At 36.8% G+C, this 25,343-nt stretch overlaps 1 protein-coding gene across 3 annotated transcripts in view; it reads left to right on the top strand.

Moving 5' to 3' along the window:
- The window catches only part of LOC149553254 (Spc97 / Spc98 family of spindle pole body (SBP) component), a 159,522-nt gene extending 135,687 nt beyond the window's left edge, over window positions 1-23,835 (top strand). For all 3 annotated transcript variants that reach the window (XM_089788715.1, XM_089788716.1, XM_089788718.1), the window contains one exon: window positions 23,261-23,835. In XM_089788715.1, the coding sequence (XP_089644841.1) occupies window positions 23,261-23,506 (246 nt within the window). In that variant the 3' untranslated portion in view covers window positions 23,507-23,835. The remainder of the gene's footprint in view (window positions 1-23,260) is intronic.
- Window positions 23,836-25,343: the final 1,508 nt, after the last annotated feature.

Below are 25,343 nucleotides of genomic sequence, written 5' to 3'. Positions count from 1 at the left end.
GTTCTAACAAGAAATCAAGATCAGGTTGTGCATTTATGAATTGAGGTTGGACTCATGCTTGATATGATTTGGAACTTGCATCCGGTCGGTGCACAAAGAAGGGAATGCAATCAGATTAAAGGAAGAACAGAAAGAAGATTGTCCTATTTAATGTGAAGAAAAATTGTTCGACATATAAGTGGGAATATTACATTGTGTGGGGGAATTTGAATCAATGTACCATTCCCATTTCTAATTGAAGAAATTTGTATAAAGGAAGTTGGCAAGAAGATTGGAACATTAGGCATGCTACCAAATATTGTTTAGACTCAATCTTATTATAGTAGCTTCAAAGAAGCTGTGATTTAGGATTCATTAATCATCTGACAATTAGGTTGGATAATTTGAGTCTCTTGAAGTGAATATCCTTGATGATTGACATTATGAGAGGGAGTCTGATAGTTCATTAGAGGCAACCTTGGAGAAAGAGAGGGAGCAGAAAATAAAAATGCTTAAATCAAACTTTTGATGATCTTGGTTTAGAAAGAATAGACCTTGTTGATGGATTCAACACTAGTCTGAAACTATAACAGCTAAAGGACTATGATTCATGGGATAAAGTCTCATGTATGAGGCTGGAAGACCTTATGCTATCAGGATAACCATTGAACTAAGGAAGCATGACATGACTTGCTACCAAGAGGTTAGAAGGATGATAACATATTCAGAGGAAGTCTGATACTTCATCGGAGAGAACCTTGTGCTAAGAGGTCAGAAAATTTGATATCAAACTAAGAGGGAGAAACCTTATTCTCTGATATGTTTTATGGTGAATGTTGTGACAACACCACATGACAGTATTTGTGGAGACTTCATGCGAACTTTTGATGTCATACATGTATGAGCCTATCCCCTGTGTACATCATGAAGAAGTGACGACTTCTAAATGATTATCACCTGTATTAGGAGAAGTTGTTGTAAAGTGACGTCCTTACAATAACTTGTAGCATGATTCATTTTTGCGAAATTGTTTCATGTAAAGGCTTTATCTTATAAATCAACAACTAGGCGGTTGATATCATTAATTTGATTATCTACAAGTTGCTTGTATAGATATATTTTCAGTACTTGGTGTATATCTTGCCTTGATATTTTGATAGGCCATTACCACATTGAGTACTTGGTGAATATCATTTAGTTGATGTATTGATAGGCCATTACTCAGAGTATTTGGTGAATATCATTTGATTGATATTCTAATAGGTCAATGCTCATGTTACCAAATATGATATCAAATAGTAATTGGTGAATATCATATGTTGATATTCTGATAGGCCAATACTTACATGATATCATATTCTAGAAATCTTTTGATCAAAGATTTCCTATATGTATTATTCTTGAAATATTACCTATGGTGTAATATCTATGTGTTTTATCCTTTTTTCATTAAGAGGGAGTGTGAATGTTATACTTTTGTCAGATAAATTATATTATATATATGAGATATATAATATATGATATATGGAATAATTAACTTATATTCAGAGTGAGATATATAATATATGATATATGGAATAATTAACTTATATTCAGAGTGATATATATATATATATATATATATATATATATATATATATATATATATATATATATATATATATATATATATATATATATATATATATATATATATATATATATATATATATAACCATAATAATATATTGAGGGTATATTACTTAACTATATAATAATTTAAGTTAATATGTTAAAGAGACATGCCTCTTTATTTCACATATATATTCATTCGTATAGTAACTTGAAAAACACATAAAATATTTAGAAGTGCTATTACAAGTTACACAATAAATCAATCAATCCTAATTCACTAACAACCACTAATACCCAGCAGTTGGCAGAATTTATTGAGACACTTGCTTTCAAAACAACAAATCGTCAATGGCAAGTTAGTTCCAACAATGAGTAGGTCAAACAAATCCATTTTATCATGGAAAATCAAACGAAACTCGACAACAAGAAAATCTCCGTCTTAAGAGAAACTAACCAACATCTCAAGTCCTAGGCCTCCATTAGCAGTACCCCTAGCTCTGTGCCCCTCTTAGGTGTTGAAGAGTTAATCCAGGTCAGATTGGTTGATGAGCGTGTTAGGTGAGCTCACAAGCTCAATCCTAGAGTTCGGGGCCTCCTTCACTTCCCCATTGACCCCATTTCAGTAGTTATGTCCTTCCTCAACGATCAACTAGACATTAAAGATACCACACTTGGTAAGGCATGGGTTGGCCATGATGACACCCTCTTCCTCTGGTTCCTTTCTTTGGCTAGTTGTCTTAGATTCTTAGGGTGAGGAGTTAAATTTTTTCTCTTCTCGCTGAGGTTTATCTTGATGAGGATCTCACCAATTCGCAAGTGGTAGAGTTGAAACATTCCCGAGGACTTGTGGCGTAGGCTAGGTTGAACGGGAAGTGGGTTGTTATTAGGAAACTCAAGGCTATTATTCAAGATTCTCCTCCATCTGATGGGAATTGAGTTTGACCACCAAGGTAGAATGTCGGTCATGACGACCATTGGGCATGACAAAGCCTTATAGCAGTTCTCTACATTTCCACTTCTAGAACAATAATGGTACCGTATGGTCCTTGTCGGGTCATCTTCAGGATCCTTATGGTTCTATAGACATTCTCCTCGTTACAAAGACTCATGAGAACCCCGATTGTTGTATTCCTGACATCTGTGATTATGAGTGGTCTTCTTTTAGGGACTTAGTTAGGTGCTTTGGTGGGGTCAGAGGATCTAGTGGGGTTTCTTGTTTGGTTAGAGATTGTCTCTTTAACATGACTTCTGTGGTTCACTTTGATATTTCAACTCGATTGATGTGGATAAGCATTAGCTGGATGTTGTCACATCACAAAGACATGTTCCTCGTAATGTGTTATTTTTCATCAGCGTCCTTAAACTATGCAATTCACAACATGGAAGGCATCGACCTATGTTGTTGGTCATGGTGACATCATTATTTTAGGAGACTTTAATGTACAAACCAAAGACTTTTAAACCCCCTCCACAATCGTGAGGACGATTTGGTTTGTATGGTTGAATTAGATCTGGGCACCCTAAGGTTGCATCACTTCTCAGAGGATAGTTAGGGGTCCCTCACTAGATATGATCGACAACTATTGCAGTTATGCAAATCCTTGGACTTGGTGATCTTGATTGGGCTTTCACGCTTTCCTTGCTCTAGTCTTTTTACCTGTTGGCCTCACGACGACGGTCCGAGTGTAGTTGACTATGCTATCTCCTTTGCTTCCTTCATTCCCTCGCTCACTTGCATCACCATTTCTCACCTTCTCTTGGGTGATCACGTCATCCTTAGCCTTAATCTCACCCTCAGGATCTCTTCTCCCCCTAACCCTATCACCCCATTAGCCCTTGATGAGGCCCACTTGCACCTCCTTTTGCTTTTGTGAGAGACCAAAGGTGTTTGGACGCACCCTATTCCCTTGCCAACCTCCCCCTCCTTCCATGCTTGATCACAACTCCCTTGTTTCTCACATCTCCACTCCCTATGATATCCCCAACCAACCCCCTCTCTACCTAACCCTCGCCTTGTTGCCACCTCTTCATGTTCTCCAACATTAGTGAGACAACTAGATGCATGAAAAATAACATCGAAGTGGGTGAGGAAGGGTTCTAAACAGATCTCTTCAAGCTTGGTATCTTACAAGCTGATCTCTTCAAGCTGGGTTCCAAGATGAGGAAGGGTTCCAAGACTGTCTAACATTGCTCTTTAACAAAGTGGTTTGCATTGGCTTTCCCGACTCTTGGTCGAGGCATATTGTCTATCTAATCCATAAGACTGGGTTGGTCTCGGAGCCTGACAACTACAAGACCATCATGGTTGGGCATATGTTTGCCAAACAATATGCCACCATATTGAACACTACCTTATCAAGGGAGCTTGATCGATGACATTGTTGGGCTAGGGGATAGATCGATTTTCTTATAGATTTTTTGACCACGGACTACATTCTTGCTCTACAGACTATCATAGAGTAGGCTCGACACTGCTTAACAAAAGCCTACTACTACTTTGTAGACTTTAGAAAATCCTTCAATTTGGTTCCTCAGACAGCTCTCTTCCAGAGACTTAAGGACATTGGGGTTTTAGAGGCCCTCTTGACGGCTATCATGAGGTTATATGTGAGGGTTGTGGGCAAGTTTAGTACTCCACGGGGATTTCCGGATCCTATTAGGAGCTCTATTGAGGTGAAGCAAAGCTGTCCTCTCTCCCCAACTTTTTTCAGTATTTACATTGATGAGCTCGAGGGTCATTGGTGATGGTTGTTACTTACACTAGGTTTTGATCTTTGTTCTACTTTTTATTGACGATGTGGTTCTTTTGGCTTCATCACTAGAGGGGCTCCAATGACTTTTTGATGGGTTGGCCTTCTTTTGTGACTCATGGTAGTTAGTTGTGAACCCAAGAAAGATTTGGGATGGTCTTCAACTACTTGAAGACCTTGCATTGCCACTTCTACTTTTAGAGCATGGAGGTGATCACATCCTCCTATACTTAGCCAAGACTAAGTTTTCCAGACACCATTTCAGTATGAGACCTGCTATGCAGTCTCAGGCTAGTAAGGGGCTCAACTCCTTGATGCTTGAGAGATAGTAGTTCAAACATCACTTTTAGGATACAATGACCAAGATGTCCCTCTTGAACTCCTTGGTTAGGCAACCATCCTCTACAACCCTATTGTGTTGGGGCCCTCTCTCCGAGAATCTAATTGGGCATCAATTGAGAGAGTGCAAACCCTTCTTCTTTGATGCATTATTGGATGTCATTGATCCACTCCCTACAATATCATCTTGGGTGAGTTTGTGGCTCATTCTTTAGGCTTGGGACCATCTTTGATTTGCTTTGGTGTTTCCATTGGTTTTGGAGCTTTGTGCACTCTATTGAGGGTCATTGCAAGTATTCTTACTTGGCCTATTGCTCTTCTGAGGCAGTGGTGGTATTTGATCTTCCTAGCAGGGCTCATTGTTGATTTTCTTAGGCCTCTTCTCTTCTTGGTTCGATTGGGATTGCGACGGCTCACCTTCCCCCCTTTTAGTTCTCTTTGGATGCCCTCGTCTCGCTTCATATGAGCAAGAGCTGAATGAGGACGTTGAGCTCGCCATCGACAAATAGTATATTATCAAGACATGGAGTAACCCTCCAGGGGGCTTCACTTGAGGATGGCCTTTCACGTTGAGCACTACATTGAGATTCACGTTGGGTTTATTGTGTGTCCTTGGTACCTCACTTGTAGCTAGATTTGTGCCCTCTACATCTTCTTGGGATCTTTTAGAGTGGGCTCTCATTAATTACGTATATAGACTAGCCACTGGATTGGCACAAAGGATAGGAGCTGACGCCTCTATCCCATTGGGGAGGCGGAAATTGAGACCTATTTTGTTTTACACCACCCCATCTACTATGAGATCACAACAAGGTTCGATTGCTTGTTCAGAGAGTGCAGGCCCCTTCCTTCATTCTTTAGATACACTGATTATTAGTGTCTTGCACTTGATCTCCAGGAGGCCATGTGGCTTCGTGACCACACCTTGCATCTTTTGTTCGCATCAAGATAGACTTTGGACCAGCTTATCACCTATTTCACTCTTGAGTCGCTTGCCTGGGAGATGAAGTGGTTGCTCGACCCTCCTTTGGGTCATACCAGATTTGTGAGGCCTTGCAGAGGACACACTATACAACACCACCCTACCTCCAACAACTCCCTTAGATGACTCATGACACACCATTGCCTTGAACCGTGTTATGAGCCCAAATTAATGTATAAACATATTTCTTAAATGCATATATAATGTCTTATCCTAAAAAATATTTCAATTATAATGATAAGTAATCTCATTTAAATACTTAAATAAGTATAATGTCACTATGTTATCAAAACTAAATGCTTCAAATAAACAATATTATAATTCTTTCTAATTCATATCTAGCCAAAATAAAACTAATATTCATATTAGTTTTGATCCTGATACTACATTAATATAATAATTTTCACCCCTATATATATTGAGATTACTAATAATAAACTAATAGAGTTATATCAATGAGACCAAGGGTTGTGACCCACGACCTACAGAAATGAATGATATAAATATCGAGATATAAGGGATGATAATGATATAGGATCAAGTGGATTGAAGAGAATAATAAAATAGCCATCATTGCCAAATGTACAACAGTGGTATGTGCGAGACAAGGAAACCAAGCGACGTCTAAGTGTAGATAATCAAAGAGATTGCAAGTTAAGTTGACCACCAATGCAGGATGTGAGCCCAAATTAATGTATAAACATATTTCTTAAATGCATATATAATGTCTTATTCTTAAAAATATCTCAATTATAATGATAAGTAATGTCATTTAAATTTATAAATAAGTATAATGTTACTATGTTATCAAAACTAAATGCATTACTTATATTCAAATAAACAATATTATAATTCTTTTTAATTCATATCTAGCCCAAATAAAACTAATATTCATATTAGTTTTGATCCTAATACTACATTAGTAATATAATAATTTTCACCCTATATATTGCCATTACTAATACTATACTGATAGAGTTATATTAATGAGACCAAGGGTCCTGACCCACGACCTATGGAAATGAATGATATAAATATCGGGATATAAGGGATGATAATGATATAGGATCGGGTGGATTGAAGAGAATAATAAAAAGCCATCATTGCCAAATGTATGACGATGGTAAGTGAGAGAAAAGGAAGTCAAGCGTCGACTAAGTGCAGATATCAAAGAGACTGCAAGTTAAGTTGACTACCAATGTAGGATATAACCACATCTCAAATTAAACAAATACTGTCACATCGTACACACATACACCATCGACTGACAAGACAAGTCATAGGGCATAATCGCCAAGGGAAAACAATTTCAAACCCCAAACATACTTGAATATAAATTATAATAATGGACGTGGCATCCACATATTACATGTAAAGACCTCATGGGTAACAAAGGAAGTACCAAGACATAAGTAACAGCCATAAATAACCTTGCACACTTTTTATTGGAAAATAAGGAGGCGTTGAAGGTATTAGCACTGGGCCCCACTTAGTGGATAAGGATACCTAAGGTAATAACTAATAAGGTAAGGTTCCATTTATATTATTGAGGTTATGGATATAAATAAATAAGGCTATATATATATTGGAATTCATAATTAATGAACAATTATTTCTGATTACCATATAAATGTATAATGGAATAATAAAACAAACAAAAGGATATAATGATCCAGGTACATCTTGGTGGAGGGCATTCTAGACGAATGCCATATTATGATCCATGTGCAATCAGTGGAGAATGATCCAAGTAAAACTTCGTAGAGAGCATTCATAGCGAATGTAATGGAACGAGCCAGGTATAACTTGGTGGAAGGCATTCATTATGAATGTCATAATATGATCCTTAACTTAGTGGAGAATGATTCAGGTCATACCTAGGTGGAGAGTGGTCCAAGTCATCACTTGGTGGAGGAAATTTATTGTGAATGTCATGGATTGATCCAAGAATAACTTGGTGGAGAACATTTAATATGAATGTTAATCTCTGAATATTAGAGAGGGGTTTAATAATTTCTTAAGATTCCTATAATGAATAAATGGCACGTGCAATTAAGGATAGCGTAGTTTTTTTTGTTATAGTTTTACCAATTAGTTTTGTAGTTATTTGTTGTCCTCATCTAACCCTCATACTGGGGGACATTACAAACCTTTTTCTTCGGTTCTAGGATACTTCTTTGGTGTGAGGAGTATTTAGTATTTCCTTGCTCTGTTCTTTTGCTTTCTTGCTTGTTCTTTTTGTGAACACCATTTGATGCTCCTGCTACTGGCTATTGCCTTTTGTACTTTTTCGAGTCCCCTAGACCCTTGTAGTCTCTTGTTGAACATTAATAAATTTATTTTATCTCATCTTATTGTTTTCTTCCTTTGACTGTACATCTTCTCTTGCTATGCATATTGTAGGCTTTGATTCTTTTTTTCTCTTCGAAAAGTTTGCCAAATCTATTCTCCATCAAAATAAAGTTGGATAAAGCATATATACTTACATGATACATCATGGCTTCAAAATTCAATACTTTAAGGGTTCTTTCCTTATTGTCAAGAGCATCACAATTTATCTTTAATGTACAATTCACATTAGCATTCAATTAATAAGTTACAAGAATTTGAAAAGAAAATTATGAATGTATTTGTTGATGTGAGTTTTGCGAGCACCTCAATGTGCACGATGGAACATGTACTATTCCAAGATGAAACATGAAATATTTAATCCTCTCTTGAACAAGGAAATTTTAAATGCTAAATAGTGTAAATGATTGTCTGAGCGAGTAAAGAAATCCCAAGGTTTACACTGCATACTTGCAACTTTCCATTGGACACAACTCAGCTTTTCTGATGTGATTTTATGATACTCACTTTGGGACTTACATTAACCTTTGTTGGAGGTTTTATCAATTTTCAAGTTAAAGTGATATGGCAATTCAAGTGTATCAACTACTTTAGACAACAATTTCAAATAAAGTGCAAATGGATGAAGGCTTATAAATCTAAGCTACTTCTACTTGTAATTCTACAAGACACTATTAAGGTTGTGGTGATACTAAATCAGCCTTTGTTTTGCCAAATCAAATATGCTAACGAGGGTGCTATCTTCTAAGGTTGTGTCCATGATTTTTAAACCACTTATTCTCATGAAAACCTGTAATAACTCCAACCGGTTATAACTTCAACAAACACCAAATTCTTTTATAATTCAGTTGTTTGACATTTCGTCAAATACTTTGGAAGCAAGCTTTGATACCACTGTAATGAGCATTGTTGTCTCTCAAACAATTTGTGATGAAGAATTGATTCATTTTTTTGTTTTTGATGTTTTGCAATTTTTGATACAACAATATAGCAGCAAAATAGAAGATATTGCAATAATAATTTGAACTCAAATATTTGGAAATTACATAGGAAATATATAGCTGAAAATTCCAGATTTTAATACCAATTTAGATATTGGTGCAGTGGCACCCATGAAAGAATTAATTTACCATCATTATGGTTTAATATTATGCACAAATGTAAGCATGAAATGTGACATGGGTGAAGGACCCCGGAAGAATTAATATCTTATCATTATTATCTAAGTTGATGTGCAAGTTTAATAGGTAATGTATCTTATAAAGACTCCTCAAACAAAAGGATTTTACACTATTTTGTAATCGAATGAGAATCGAATGAATGATCTTGGGGTAGTTCTAAAATGGTTTGTAAACCGTTAAGATAGTCTTTAAAAGACATCTCATAATGTAATGGAAGGGCATAGAAGAGGGTTGATAAGAGGGGAAAAGACAATAGGTTTGAAGAAGAGAGTAAATTGAGAAGAAACTCTCATGGCTCTTTGGCGGCAGCCAGAGAGCCATACGTTTGTAATCTGTCATTAGTATATAATGGAAGTGTGTTTTAGTTTTAATAATGTTTCAGTCTTCTCTTTATCGATCTTTGTTATTACTTCCAAGCATTCAGTTACAGTTCATTGGTTCATTGATAGAAAGAATGTTATAGCAGTTTGGTTTGGGTTCCAAATTAAGGATAGTCAATTTCATATTGCCATTATTTTGTTGTTTTTATCGTGATTGCTCCGCATTAGATTGGTATCAGAGCTCAGAAGATTCTGAGTGTGTAGATGGAAGGTGATCTACACTAGGCAGTATTGTGGTTGTTTTGTATTCTTGGTATGAAGTTTGTGGTTGCAGATTGGTGCCAGTTCGCTTAGCTGCAGGGGGTGGACATTAAGGTCTACCAAAGGCCATAGGAGATGGTCTTGTGTGTCGCCAATAGATTGGGAAGAGAGGCATGATGGATAGAGGTTTTGATACCAATCTGATGTGGAGCAATCACAATAAAAACAATAAAATAATGGTAATATGAAACTGACTGTCATTAACTTGGAACCCGAACCAAACTGTTATAACATTCTTTCTATCAATAAACCAATGAATTGTAACTGAATGCTTGGAAGTAATAGCAAAGATCGATAAAGAGAAGACTGAAACATTATTAAAACTAAAACACACTTCCATTATATACTAAAGACAGATTACAAACGTATGGCTCTCTGGTTGCCGCCAAAGAGCCATGAGAGTTTCTTCTCAATTTACTCTCTTCTTCAAACCTATTGTCTTTTCCCCTCTTATCGATCCTCTTCTATGCCCTTTCATTACATTATGAGATGTCTTTTAAAGACTATCTTAACGGTTTACAAACCGTTTTACAACTACCCCAAGATCATTCATTCGATTCTCATTCGGTTACAAAATAGTGTAAAATCCTTTTGTTGAGGATTCTTTATAAGATACATTACCTATTAAACTTGCACATCAACTTAGATGATAATGATAAGATTTTAATTCTTCCGGGGTCCTTCACCCATGTCGCATTTCATGCTTACATTTGTGCATAATATTAAACTATAATGATGGTAAATTAATTCTTTCATGGGTGCCACTACACCAGATACTGAGTATTTTCACAAAATATCAACAACTTAGATGATAAAATATCCCCCATTATCTAAATCAACAATAACCAGAAAAATTAGAAGTTATAATCCGTGAACTTACATGTAGACATGCGTTGAAAACCCTCTGAACTGAAGACTAACAGCAGCAAAAGAATTCTCCAACAAACAAATGCAAGTGTAGATATGTTGCTCCCAAAGTGCAGATAGAAAATAATGCCCGACAACAGATATATATGATGTCCAACCAACTCCAAATTAACTAGCACACAATTTGATATAACAATTCCAGTGAATGCCTTCACAAATTCCATAACAGCCTCCAACAACAAGAAAAATTTAAACTTCTCCTTACCAATAGTTAAGACAGTAGAAAAAAGGCAATTGTATACCTCAGCGCAATTGCAAATGCAATCCTTACAATGCAAACTCAGAATTGAATCTACAATACTTCAGCTGTAGATCCCAAACACTTATACTTTAGCAAGGGCACAAAATTTCAGAACTTCAGAAGTGTCACAAAGACAATAAGAGAAAAATAATATGTAAGGATGCTTTACTCATCAAATGGGCTCATATTTATAATCTCTAAGTGGCACGAAGTTTCCCAAATGAACTTCACTTAAGAAGCTTCCCACACACATTAAAATACAATAAAATGCCATTATAAACTAATCTATTAATTGCTTTTGGCTCCGAAAATGACCTTTTCCACCATAACCTAAAATTTTGACACGTAAGGCCACTGTTTCTTATTCCCATGATTTAAAATTTTTTGTCTTGGTTCCAATGAGCTATGATACTGAGGTGACCAACAAACAACACCAACAAAAATATGAACCTCAACGTATTTAGCTGAATAATAATAATAATTCACCTATCTTTTGGAAACAACTGAAGAAGCATCAAAATCAAAATCTGACAACACCAAAGTGTACCTGATCATGAAAGATGATGAATGAACGTGACGGGGTGACCTACTATAAATAGGTGCTCCCTTCAAATTCTTGGAGCTCAAACTGGAAGCTTGAAATAAAAATTGAGAGCATCACCCAACTCCTTTAACTCAGTTGAGCTCATTGGAACCAAAAGATTGACTTACTATAAATAGTAAGTCCCTCAAACGGAGCCAAAACACACATAGGCTGTTGGAAAGCCTATAATCACACAATTGAGACCCTCAAATCCCACTGTTAGCTCGCGAGGGTCGTGATGGTGAACTAATCTGGACAACTACAGGAACCTGCTAAAAATGGGGACATTATAGTCCTTCCCTAAGACAAGCAATCCCAGAGCAAAATGAAATCACAATCCACTTGGATCCCATAGGTAGAGTTGCGTACTATCCTTGTTGTGTACAAGCAACTCCTATAGCATGAACACCCAAATAATGGACATCAACATCATAATCATCTGAGAAATGACCCTAGGTGTTGATGAAGGCAACAACTCATCGAAACTTAACCCGATTGAAATACCAACTTTCTCCACACCTGAGTCCCCATCAAATTGAAACTAACACCCAACTGCACTGTGGAGATGGTAATAACCATAGGTACTTGAAACATTACCACCAACTCCAACCTCTTCCAAACTGTCCTTGGTGTGTAGATATTGCACGGGGTCAAACTTGCAGATGTCAATCCCATTTGCAAAAGATGGCGCTGATCCATCCCATAGTAGATGGTATGAAACTGGAGCCAACCCACATTGACGTGAAACGAAATCCTCTACCTGTGGGTCTAAAGAAAAGTGATGAGCACTTCTCACAGTGTAATGCTGATATAAACTCCCAATCTCTATCAAGGACTCATTAGTATCAAACTGGGAATCAGGAGATGGCTCCAATCTCTAACTTCGAACTACCAGTCGGGTAGGATCTTGAGCAATCCTCTCAGCAAACCCAACCTCGAAATCCCTGTGGGGAAGCATACTAGATAGAGTCTTTACAATCTTTCCCACCAACCTCTGAACAATACGATAGCCTTGGATGAGAGTACCCTCAGACAATCTGTATGAATTCTTCGTCACATTCGAACTCTCCAATAGATACTCCATGAAGGACTCTGTGCAGTAGAAATTATATGTGGAAGCATCAACCTGCTCCCCTGCGACCTACAACTGATCCCTCTACAAATGTGGCACTGCCAACTGTCCAATGGTACCACCTATATGAAATGAAGAAATAGATTTGCTTCCGGAAGAAGGAAGCAAATCACCATGAGAGCTTGTCTCCACTAATGCTTTCACACTTATATGCTGGACGAATGTGTTAGCCACATTATCACGTCCATCACCCCAATCGTAGAAGAAAACTTTACCGCCAACCGCAATATACAAGTGAATTGGATTTGGGGTTGGTGTGGTTCAAACATGCTCCAACTCCACGATCACCTCATCCAATCGTGACTGTGACTCCTGAAGAGCCAACTGAGTCCACTAAAGAGAGTCCACAGTCACTTCAAGCTCTTGGGTGAGCTCAACCACCTCCTCCTCTTTCTCTAATAATGTCTCATAACAGGTGCTACACCATCTAGAAGGTAATCCCTATTAGCAACTAGCTACGAATAGTTATGCTTCAAGATCCTGACAGCCTCTCGACGAGCATGAACCTCTGCTAGAGAAAGAGTACTATCATCATGCTCATCAGACATAGGAGCACGCCAACTAGATGTAGCCAACATTTGACGGATTGCATCATAATGCTCGAATGTTGAAGAGATGTCACTGTCGCTTACCTTCAACAAACTGGTCACATGATGCCTCTGTAACCCGTGCCTCCTATGCAAGCTCTCGGTTTCACTAACTGCACTGTGATAGGAAATTGAATCAGAACTACCAACCACAAGATCACTCACTACATGTGTGCTATTGACCTCACACAACTCTACATATGAGATATAACTACTATGTACCTCGGTCAACTCCCCATCTGAAGAAATGGAAGCCCTTGCAATATTAATATCCCTGCATGTCTTAGCTTCCACCTATGAATTCTTCTTTGTCCAACTTGGCTACATGGGCAGATCTGCCTTAGCTTTGTTGTCACCTACTCTAACCGTCTTAATGAGCTTTGCCATCCTTGCATTGTCTTGGCTCATTTCGTCCTCTTGAGGAGTTTGCTCTTCCCCTTTGCTTCTTCTTTGTCACTTTCTTCATCAGCAAGTTCCATAGTTACAAGTAAGAGCCTTCTGCTGTTACATGAAGAATGAGGAAAACAAGGGTACTTCGATGACACTTTGCAGACATATAGGATATCTATTCACAACTTGGAAGTTTTATATACACTTTGTTGAAAATATTTGATCATATAGTCTCATATGTACATTTCATAATATTGGCAGTTTTATGTCACACCTAAATGTTAAATGATTATGAGTCTATTTAATCCGAGCATTGTATATGAGAACTCTAATGATTTGGTGCAAGTGTTGTTTAGGGCCCCTGATGCTTGCCTTGATGTCCTACCACTGACAGAGAAGTGGTGGACGTGAGCCAAAGCACATTGATGGGAGACATAAATAGTGCCAAGATGGATATATGGAACGAGATATAGGGGTCAACGAGGGAGATATAAAGGGAGTTGCTTGGAGATATACGATAGGTAGGGGTTGATAATATAAGAAGAGATTGTTGATTTGTGTGATTTGTCAATAAGTAAAATGCTCATCACATGTCTACAACAATATTTAGTACTCAAGGAATTCGTGAAACAACCTTCAAACATAGTTATTACCACTAACAATGGTTAAAGCATGCAATATCTCTAGGTCAAGAGGAGCAACATCTCTATATAAAAGGATAGGTGGAGACACTAAAATCAAGGCTCCATCAGTGACTCTTATTGGAGACATATGCTCCCTATGGGCATAATGAGACTCCAACTATCTTTGAAGAAGTAGACCATATTCATGCTTACCTTGATGCAAAGTGAAATTGGGTGGCCCCTTGCCCCCAAAAAGTGAACCTTGATCCTTATCTCTATTGAACATCCGATTCTGACCATGTAACAAATCCTTCCCTCTAATCATGGCATGCTTTTCTTTCATCACCACAGATTTTTGCCCATATTTAAGACCTGTATTAGGTGGATCACCTTTATAGACAATACTTATTTGTTTTGCTTCGTCAATGTGGTCTTTGCTGAATGGAAGATCTGTTCGAAATAGATAATACTGAGAGGGGGGGTGAATTAGTATTCTACAAACTTTTGCCCACAACTAGATGTTAATTACTTTATAACTTGCATGTGAAAGTGAACCAACAATACTGAACAGTAAATATAACCATACACAGAGAGAACTCATAACACCATTATTTGTTAACTAGGGAAACCCTAGCCAAGAGAAATCTCTGGTGGGGATCATACCCACAAAACGATCCACTAAACAAAAGAATGGTGTTAAGGATATTGACCCTGTTAGGAGTCTATCAAATACATATGGCGTCTCGAGTCCTTGTTAGAGGACTAGGCCCTATTAAAAGCCTCAACCTTGTTAGGAGTTGCTTCAACCCTGTTCAGAGTTGGTAGAGCAATTACAATGAATATAGAAGAGCCCACTGCCCTAATGAAATATGTTGCCATAAATGACAACGCTCATACATCTATCTTGCCATATTGCCAACAAGATCCCTTGAGTCATACTTATGATCATTTATACCAAAGTAACGAGAATCAGAATCGGAAAGGCCGAATCAAATCGCGAATCGACAATGAATTAGAATCGAATCAGCCACATATCGGAATCGAATCGGCCACGAATTGGCAGATTAAAAAAAACCCTTGAAATTTAGAGATTGTAACAATTTAAAACTTATTTAATGCACCCTTTGTTGAATATAACTTAAACACATTATAACATCATCAAATAGAAGCTTACATAAACATGGAATATAAATGATAAATCCATCACATACGTAACTACTTTACACGTAAAATGTAAATTGTAGCTGAAGTAAATAGAAATAATAGGATCATAATGAGTCAAATCATAGATTGTATGCAAGATGGAGATCCATAAGACATCAAATCATAAATGTATGTAAGAAGAAGAACCAAGATCCATGAAATGTATGTCTATCAATATTTGTACATGTATGTCTATGAGTATTTGTAGACGTATTCTTTTTTGGCAGTGTTCCTTCTTGCTGGTTGCAAACCTTTGGTTTATTTTTCTCTTCTCTCTCACTTCTCCTCTCTTTTACTCATGCTAAACAATTAGAAGGCTCTTTAGGGTTAAAACAAAGAGGAAAGGAAAAAAAAAACATTATATGTGTTCACATTAAAATTTGACTTGACTTTTTCCCTACCCGTGCGACTGATTTTTTGCGATTCATAGAAGTGATTCATGCAATTTTTTGCATGAATCACATGAATAAGTGATTCATGCCATGAATTCGCGAACTGATTCACCGGTTCCAAAAAAATTGGGAACCGTGAATCGAATCGTTGAATGATTAGGAATGAGTCTTTTGTATATAAAAGCATAAGTGGAGACACTAAAGTCAAGGCTCCATTAGTGACGCTTATTTGGGACATATGCCCCCTGGGGGCAAAATGAGACTACAACTATCTCTAGAGAAGCAAACCATTATTTGTGAAACAACCTTTAAACATAGGTTTTACCACTAACAATGGTTAAAGCATGCAATATCTCTAGGTCAAGAGGAGCAACATCTATATATAAAAGCATAAGTGGAGACTCTAAAATTAAGGCTCCATCAGTGGCTCTTATTGGCAACATATGCCCCTTGTGGAATTCAACAATATGCAACAATATGTATTACTCAAGAAATTCGTGAAACAACCTTCAATATGCATATGCAACAATATGTATTTCTCGAGGAATTCATGAAACTACCTTCAAACATAGTTTTTACCACTAACAATGTTTAAAGCATGCAACATCTTTAGGTCAAGAGGAGCAACATCTGTATATAGAAGCATAAGTGGAGACAGTAAAATGAAGGCTCCATCACCCGCTGCGTCCCCATCTCCAGGACGTGGGGCAAAAAGGGGGGGACGCGTCTTTGTGTTACTATGTCAGCAACCCTTCATCTCCTTCTATCTCTGGCCTCTAAGACTTCCATCCTCTCTCTTAGGGCTCTCAACTCCCTAGCTACTGCTACGCTAACCCTTGGGAGAATCTTGTCCTCAACTCTTCAACCTTTCAAACTTTCACCTGCAAGGGTCAACTTCGTTGCTCTGATACCATTATGATGCAGAGGGCCAAGGATGAATCAATGACTCTTACAACAATCAGACAAACATCAAGGTCTGATCAGACAGAGAGGGAATGGATGAGGTTACCCAGATCCACCATTGTTCAACTAGAGGAGTACTTCACTTATGACCAGGGAAGGTAACAAGACAGAACCCAACACCAATGTTTGGAAACTTGTTATTTTGGGATGCGCACAACAGCAAAGACTCACCATGACCCAAGTTCACCATCCACAAAGACTCAACACCCCATTCATCACTACTTGCATTGTGTAGACTACAAGCCTAGTAGCCTATTTTTTGGATTCTTGATCAAAACTCCTTATACCTTGACCATGGGAACAATCTAGATGTATTTTCAGGTATCTTTTACAAATACATGAAATATATGTCAATATGGGAGTGAGGTCTTTTGAGACAGTGGCACCAACAGTGGACTGCACACCAATTTACTATTTAGGCCTCCAATTAGACCTATTTTATGAAGGTCCTTGAAATCTTCACCCTTCTGCACGTCCAACACCACCATCAGTTGACATTCTACACCAAACAAGCATTTCTACCATTCTGCCACTTGGTGCTTCGTATGGAAGCTGCCTTATCTTTTCTGATCCCTGCCACTGTTGTCAGACTTGCATTCAAATGTCCTCTTTGAGATTCTCTGATCCACCTCCTTAGACCTATTGATTGTTGGAATTTAGTCACTTTCTTTAACCCATCATAACCCCTGACTGCCACATAATCACTGGCTTCATGTTGGGCTGCCAACATCTCTGATTGTGGTAGTTTTACTGTGCTTATTTGTTGAGGATCTGACTGTCCCTTAGGTCTTCTATCAACTAGGAGACCATGAGGCTTCCAACCACAATACCACCCCTCTTGTCTATCCCACTTGGAGTTGTCATTAAAACCCTCTTCTAGGACTTCTTTAGGACTATTATCTCAGTCTTTACCTCTGTCTTTCCTCCTGTACTGGTGCAGATGTGTTGCTCCTCTGTTTGCTTATGTTTGACATGGTTATCAGACTATTTTTTACTTGGGAGCATCCTTAATCTCACTCTGCCTCTATTTCAAGAGGCCTACAAATTCCTTTTTTCCCATCAAAATAATCTTGGCAGTCTTTTGCTTTGCTTCAACATTCTCCTGCAATGGTGTCAACATTCTTCTTGACAGTTATGTGTCCATCATATAATAATTGCCTATCCAAATTCCTATGGCCTTCCCAGAAGCAAATGGCAACAATCCATTGGCAAGATGTCACATTGAACCTATCCTTATATTCCCCAATTTGAACATCAACATAAGCTTGTTCATTCACCACAAGTTATTGACTCCCACTTACCCAAGAGGCTTTATAGGGGTTTTGATGGGGAACCGTTTCTAGATTCAACTTATCTACCATTTTCCTAGACACCATATTATCTTGTGAACCTGAATCGATAATCAACTTGCACACCTTACCTTTGCGCTTACAATTGGTCCTAAAGAGTGCTCTCCTTTGTGTCATTTCCTTCTCCTTGAGTACCTGCAAGAGTGTTCTCTTGAGTATCAAAGTTTCTCCAATTTTGTAGAACAACTTATACTAGGAGAGTTTACACTTTCCCTTCATCTTCTTGTAGTAGTTGAACTCTTATTTCATCCTTCTCCACCTATGAGTAAAGATTATATTTGATTTGTTCAATGGAATGGGCCTCACTACCAATAATGATGATGCGATCTATACAAATGACAAATGGAATGATCTCATTTCTAATGCTATTGACATACATAGTTGGATCAAAGGACTCCTCTTGAATCCATGGTCAACCAAATACCTGTCAATTTTAATGTACCATGCTCTAGGTGCCTACTTCAAACATATAGAGATTTCTTCAATTTGCATATTTGATGCTCCTTTCCTGCAACTCAAAGACCACGAGGCTGAGACATGTCCACTTCTTCCTCCAAGTCCCTATCGAGGAAGGCATATATGTGCACTTGATGGACTTTCTAGCTAAACTGAGCTGCCATGGCCAAAACTAAAGAAATGTTCATCATCTTTGCTAGAAGAGTAAAGGTCTCCTCATAGTCAATACCTTCTTTTTGTGAGAACCTTTTTGCAACTGGGTGGAAGATTTGAAGTCATATTTTTCATAAGATTCTTATGTTCGGTTTCCATGGCCTTTTTCTATTCAGTTTTTCCTTTTGACTCCACAAATTCTTGGGATTCTTGGGGCTCATAAACTCCTTGAATATTGGCCATACGAGTGAAGCTAATTGTGTTCTTTCTCTTGCCTCTCAATACTTAACACTCGATCATTACAATCCTGAACATCACCAATGATGCTTTCCCACCAGTTTGGTCTCTTTTTAGGAACCTCTTAAGCCAAATCATTGTTGACACCATGGCATGGGCTACCTTCTTTGTCATTGGGATGCTGATCAAAGTTATCATTAATGAGATTCTTCTGGTATTGTTACCTAGGTACCTAGGAGACCTATGCTCAGAATCCTCCCCACCTTCTGGTGAAGCGAATGGAAGTTAAATACCCATATCTTTAGGCTAAATAATCGAGTCTAGTAATCTTGATCTTTGAAGAAAGTTGGAAGGGCCTAGATTCTTAATCAAGTACTATATATATATATATATATATATATATATATATATATATATATTTATTGAAGATCAAGAAGCAATATCATTATCAATTAACCTATAGGCCTTATGATTTTCATTGTACCCTAACTTGTTTCTTTTTGCATGTGGAATCTAGACATATACAATAGAGAAAAAGACCTTAAGGTGACTCACGTTGGGTTTCTTTCCAGAGAACACTTGCTTTGGGTCTTTTCCTTCTCTGGCTGGGTCAGAGAACAATTGAGAACATAAACTGCAGTGTAACCTGCCTTAGCACGAAACTTCTTGGGAACACTCATGTTCTCTAGCATATACTTCTCTCAACTGCTCAATTCTTTGTGGAGTATAGGGTGGTGTCTATGTTGTTTCATACATGTTTAGCACAAAAGTCTTCAAATTTGTGCGGACAAAATTCACCTCTATTACAAGACTCTTTCTCTGCCAATGCTTTGAAAATTTGAAATTCCTTAGAGGGCCTCCGATTTTGTCTTAAAGAAAATACCTACATTTTCTTAGTGAAGTCATCAACAAACAAAAAAAATGCATGGCACCAGGGATTGGTGCCATATTCATTGATCCAAATGTCTATAGGAACCAGGTGTAGCACTGTCAAGACTCTCTTAGCCTTTCTATCTGAATAGAATGTTTGTGCTGCTTCCCTGCTTAGAAAGGCCCACAAGAACCCTGGTCTGTTGTTGGATGTCAGATAATCCCTCAATCAAATTCTCACATGCCAAGTGAGAGAACTAGTTTAAGTTGATGCACCCATACAATTGATGCCATAGTGTACCAATATCAAATGTACTCTTGGGTGCTAAAGCACGCTCCTAAAACTATCCAATATCAAAAGATCAATACAAATCGGGATCTTTGATACCAACAATGATGGTTTTATTTGATTCCTTGCCAATTATATAGCATTTGTTTTTGCTAAATATGAGATACAAATTGAGACAATGATGGATAATCCAACTCACAATTTGGTTTGGAACACCTATGATCTGGTTTAAAACTCACAATTTTTATTAAGAAATTGCCATTGAATCTTCCATCTGCAGCCAAAAAATACATGATTTAAAAAAAATACCCAAATTAAAATCATGTTACAGCCACTATTTTTAATATGAAAAAAATGATGAATATTATTAACAGATTGACACAATTGAGCTGTGCTATTTCATGTCCTAAAAGACACATGATTGTACAGAATTCTCACATTTTTAGCTAAAAAGAGAAGTGATTTTTGACAGAAACACAATTTTTAATTGAAAATTTCTCTATTTCACATATAAACCCTACGATTCCCCTTGTAGAATCCTGACACTATACTCTGCAGAGTCTGCACAATTCCAAATTGTACCATATGATTTCATATGATGCTCCTTTGGCATGTTATGCATCTTAAAGCTTGACTTGGACTATGATATCATATCACAAATAACATAATACGTGATTTTTACCAATTCGATATCAAACAAGGAGTTAAGACTAAAAGTCTCCTTAATTAAGATTACAAAATGCTTTATCCAAATAGGATACGAGTGACAAATAACAAGATAGGACTTGCAACCTATTAATCAAAAGATCAAAGAATATTCCTAAAGTCTATGCTTAAGACTAAATTGACAATTATATACTGAGTATTAAAATAATAGTTTAATACAAGCAACCAGAAGACACTTGTGAGGATATTATTTCAAGATGGATGCAATGTAGAGCATAGAATATGATGTATCAGCTATAGCGTGCACCCAGAGGGTAAGGCTTACCTGCTCTTTCTTCTCTTCTTCCTACCCGCATCCCCCACCCGGCTGCCCCCTTCCCCTTGCTCCCCCCACTTCTCTCTCTCTCTCTCTCTCTCTCTCTCTCTCGCGTCCTCCTTTGCTATCTCATTCAAGCGTTCACTGATAGGTAAAATATTTCTCATCTAGATATTAGGGTGATTTGTTCTTGGTGGTTAATATTGCATCGAATTTATGAGGGTCATGTTATTTTTATTAGAAAAATTATATACAATAACTCATTGATCATGAAATCAATCTCAACTAAAAGTTAATTGCCTCAGGAATGTGGAGTTGCTAGCATATACTGTCTGCAGCTCAATTCCATAGATATGACAAAGCTATCATGTCATATTTTCCTCATTTTATCTAAAAAATGAGCAGGGTGTAGACTATGATAATCCTTGAGGAACTAAGTGAAGGTTTATTCTTTTAGTTTCAATGAAGTATTCATTTGCATGTTTTTGTTGTTGACAACAAGTTCAATTATATTAGATTTTTTTAGAATCCTAGGTTCTTGCTAAATTTAGCTTGTTAATGGTCATTTAGGCTTTACTTTGAGTTTTCTTAGTTCAGTATGTTTCAGACATCTTTATTTAGACAACTTTTCCTTTTGCTTAATACTTTTTATGCTGTCTATAAACTCTATTTAAGAGTGTATTGTTAATAGTAAATACAATCATTTCTTTTTAACAATTACATGGTACCAGAGTGAGATCCAATTTGGGTACGACTCCATTATGGGAGAGTTTTAATAAATTTTAAATTTTTCCTCAATATTATCTGTTGGGTTTCAGGAAATTTTCCTCAAAAAATATTGATTGGGTTTTAATATTTTTTTCATCAAAATTTTTCTATTGGGTTTTATATCTTTTTCCTCATAAATTAGTTGTTTTGTATTCTCTGATCCATGTCTTTCATTGTGTTTTCCTTTGTTTGACTTTTCACCTCCAAAATCTTGTTCGGTTCTAATTGATTTTTCTAACCCAAAAAACATGTTTGGTTTTGGTTGATTTTCCTCTTGAAAAAATCATTTCTGGTTTTTGTAAATTCACAAAGTTTGCATGGTATTTTTTGTTTTAGGTTTTTTCCTATTTTTTCCGAAAAACAATGCTTTGTTATCTTCAAATCATGGTATCTTGTAGTCAATTTTTGGGCATCCAGTTCATCTGCAAAAATTTCAGAGAGTTTGCCAATTTTTCTTCAAACTTGTGACAGTTCTTAGTGTGTATCTTTGTTTCTAGGGAAAGACAATTTAGTTATTCAACATCAGATTAGTCATTTTGCAGATTTTGGGAGGGTTTGCAACAGACTCATCTCAATGGTAGGCTCTTCTCTCTTGTTATAGACCATTCCATAGAAGAGTATAACCTTCACTGTTTTTTTCTAGACTACTCTTTATCATTGACATTCTGCAGATCTAGGGAGGGTCTCAACAACATAGAATATTTTGAAGCATTTAGGACCACAAGACATGCACAATCTTCTGTTGGGTAGTTGATAGAATGACCATGAAGTGAAGGTGTTAGATTATTTGATATTTTTAGTATCCTAGGTTCTTGCTAAGTGTAGCTCATTCTTCTAGAACCTTAGTTAATAGTCATTTAGGCTTTTTTTTGAGTTTCCTTAGTTTAGTCTATTTTTAGAGATGGTCTTTATTTAGACAACTTTGCTTTTTTACTTCTGTAAACTCTATTTAAGAGATTATTGTTAATACAATCATTTTTGTTTTTAGCAACTACAGACTATAGTACTAGACTTTTAGAAGCATAAATCATCTTTCAGGTCTGAGAGCATTGTTATTATTAGAAATTAGAACTACTATTCAGATGTGTCTGATTCATAATCTTTACTTGTACTTCTACAGTATGTCTTCCTTTTAAAATCATTATCTGTAGTAAGATTTACGACTCATGGTAAAATATGGTTTTTTTAAATATCATTTTGGGATGCAAGTTTCCATTTTTCACATATTTATGTAATTGATGCTCTTAAAACATACATGATAGAACTCTTAAATCTTTCAGGTGCTTGAAGTGAAATCCACTTTTGAGCGGAATCTGAAGCAGCTATATGAAAGATACATACACTTCAGTGAACAAAGTGAAATATCACTCAGTTATTTCTGGATGTTCCTAGATTACAATGACTTTATTTCAAGTACGATCTCAAAGAATGTGAGGTTTCAGTGTGAAGATACTGATTTAACAGACCCAACTTTAAGTTGCATGTCCATGTTGAATTGCATTTTCCCAATTTCGCACTCAACATGATCTTTGCACTTGAAGAAACAAGCTCATTTTCAAAATGTTATGTGGCTATAATCAAGCCTTCCATTTCTTAGACAAACTTTGAGGAAAATAATTCCTTTAAAATAGGAAATGGAGGCATTGTTAGAAGGAAAAAATTCTGCAAAAAATTTCAGATGTTTAAAATCTGCGTCCAAAACAGTTCTTAGGGAAGTTCTAGTTGTATTCAAGGTGAGTACAAATAAAAAAGAGATATAGATTGTTGTGCATTCATAATTGTACTGTTAATTCTATGAAGATATTATTGTATAATAACGAGTATAAATTAACGGGAGAGATGTAGAGTTTGTGAACTCATAATTGTACTGTTGGTTCTAGTTTGGTTGGCTTTTCAGTCTCTTAATTCTCAATTAAATTATTCTTGTGCTCTTGTATGCCAAATACCATGAGATGCTTAGGTGAACATAGATCCAGATTCTATTTTCTATCAACATATAGTGTTGATTATAAATTTATGATTTAAATTCAATTTTATTAATTCTCAGAAATAATTAGTCTCGTGCCCTTTTATGCCATATATATGAGATGCTTCGGTCAGTGTACATTCAATTTCTGTTTTAACATAAGGTGATGAGTATAAATTGTTGGACTTATTACATTAATTAGGTTAGTTTTTGTGTTTAGATTAGATAAATAAAATTAGTTCAATATATAGTTGTGGAAGTTATTCCCGTAAGTAATTGCTGTAAGGGAAGTAGTTGCTGTAAAGGAAAATAAAACTAGATAAAGATGCCCAAACATCAATGTAATGATTAAGTGTTATTCATATCATTCCAGTATATTATTCAGTATCATTTCAATGTCATTTTTAAAGTATCAAGTCTGTGTGTATCCGAATGATCTGAGTCAATAATTTCAGCATTTTATATTGTTGCTCTCTCATTTTATATTTTCAGTTTCACATTATTTGGGCTTGTTACAGTGGTATCAGAGCAGGTTTCTCAATGGGGAGAAGAGTTCTTTTAATGGATTTTGGATGACCAAACCTTATTTTATGTGAATAAAATCAGAGGCTGGAGGCAATGGAGGTTGGAGGATTTTTATCATCTCAAGCTAGCTTCTCGCTTAGAGATGATTACTGCATGAGAAGCAATTATTTGTGTCCCTGTAAAGTTGGGGCTTGGCCAATTCCTCCCTAAAGATAAGAGGGGAATTGATAGATTTGTGTGGCTTGGCCAATTCCTCTCTGAAGATAAGAGGGGAATTGATAGATTTGTGTCCCTAAAGAAAAGAGGGGGCTTGGCTATGTGATTGTCCTTCTATTGAGTGAGGGGGGGCAAGATTTCAAGAATGGCATTTGAGACACTTGGAGGAGATGTCAACTTTTGGAGGAAAGATGTCCAAACATATTAGTGGTGATTGTTTCTACGGCACTTGAGGAGGCGTTAGACACACTCGGAGGAGATGTGGACTTTTGGAGGAAAGACGTCTCATGTGCAACACCAAAGGAGGCATCAAGCACACTCCATGGAGATGTGAAAAAGTGGAGGAACTATGTCAACTTTTGGAGGAAAGATGTCCAAACATATTAGTGGTGATTGTTTCTACGGCACTTGAGGAGGCGTTAGACACACTCGGAGGAGATGTGGACTTTTGGAGGAAAGACGTCTCATGTGCAACACCAAAGGAGGCATCAAGCACACTCCATGGAGATGTGAAAAAGTGGAGGAACTATGTCTCGTTGTGTAAAAGAGGTAGAAACAATGTTTTTATGAGGCTAATTTCAGGATTTGCAATTTGAAGTTGGGATATGAGGGCAACTTCAGGATTAGGATTTAAAATTTGAAGTTGCGCATAAAGA

Source organism: Cupressus sempervirens, chromosome 6 (assembly GCF_028749045.1).
Source record: "Cupressus sempervirens isolate cs-2001-9-10 chromosome 6, ASM2874904v1, whole genome shotgun sequence".
NCBI lineage: Eukaryota > Viridiplantae > Streptophyta > Pinopsida > Cupressales > Cupressaceae > Cupressus > Cupressus sempervirens.
The sequence above is the reverse complement of the archived record's forward strand: the minus strand, read 5'-3'. Positions and strand labels throughout refer to the sequence as shown.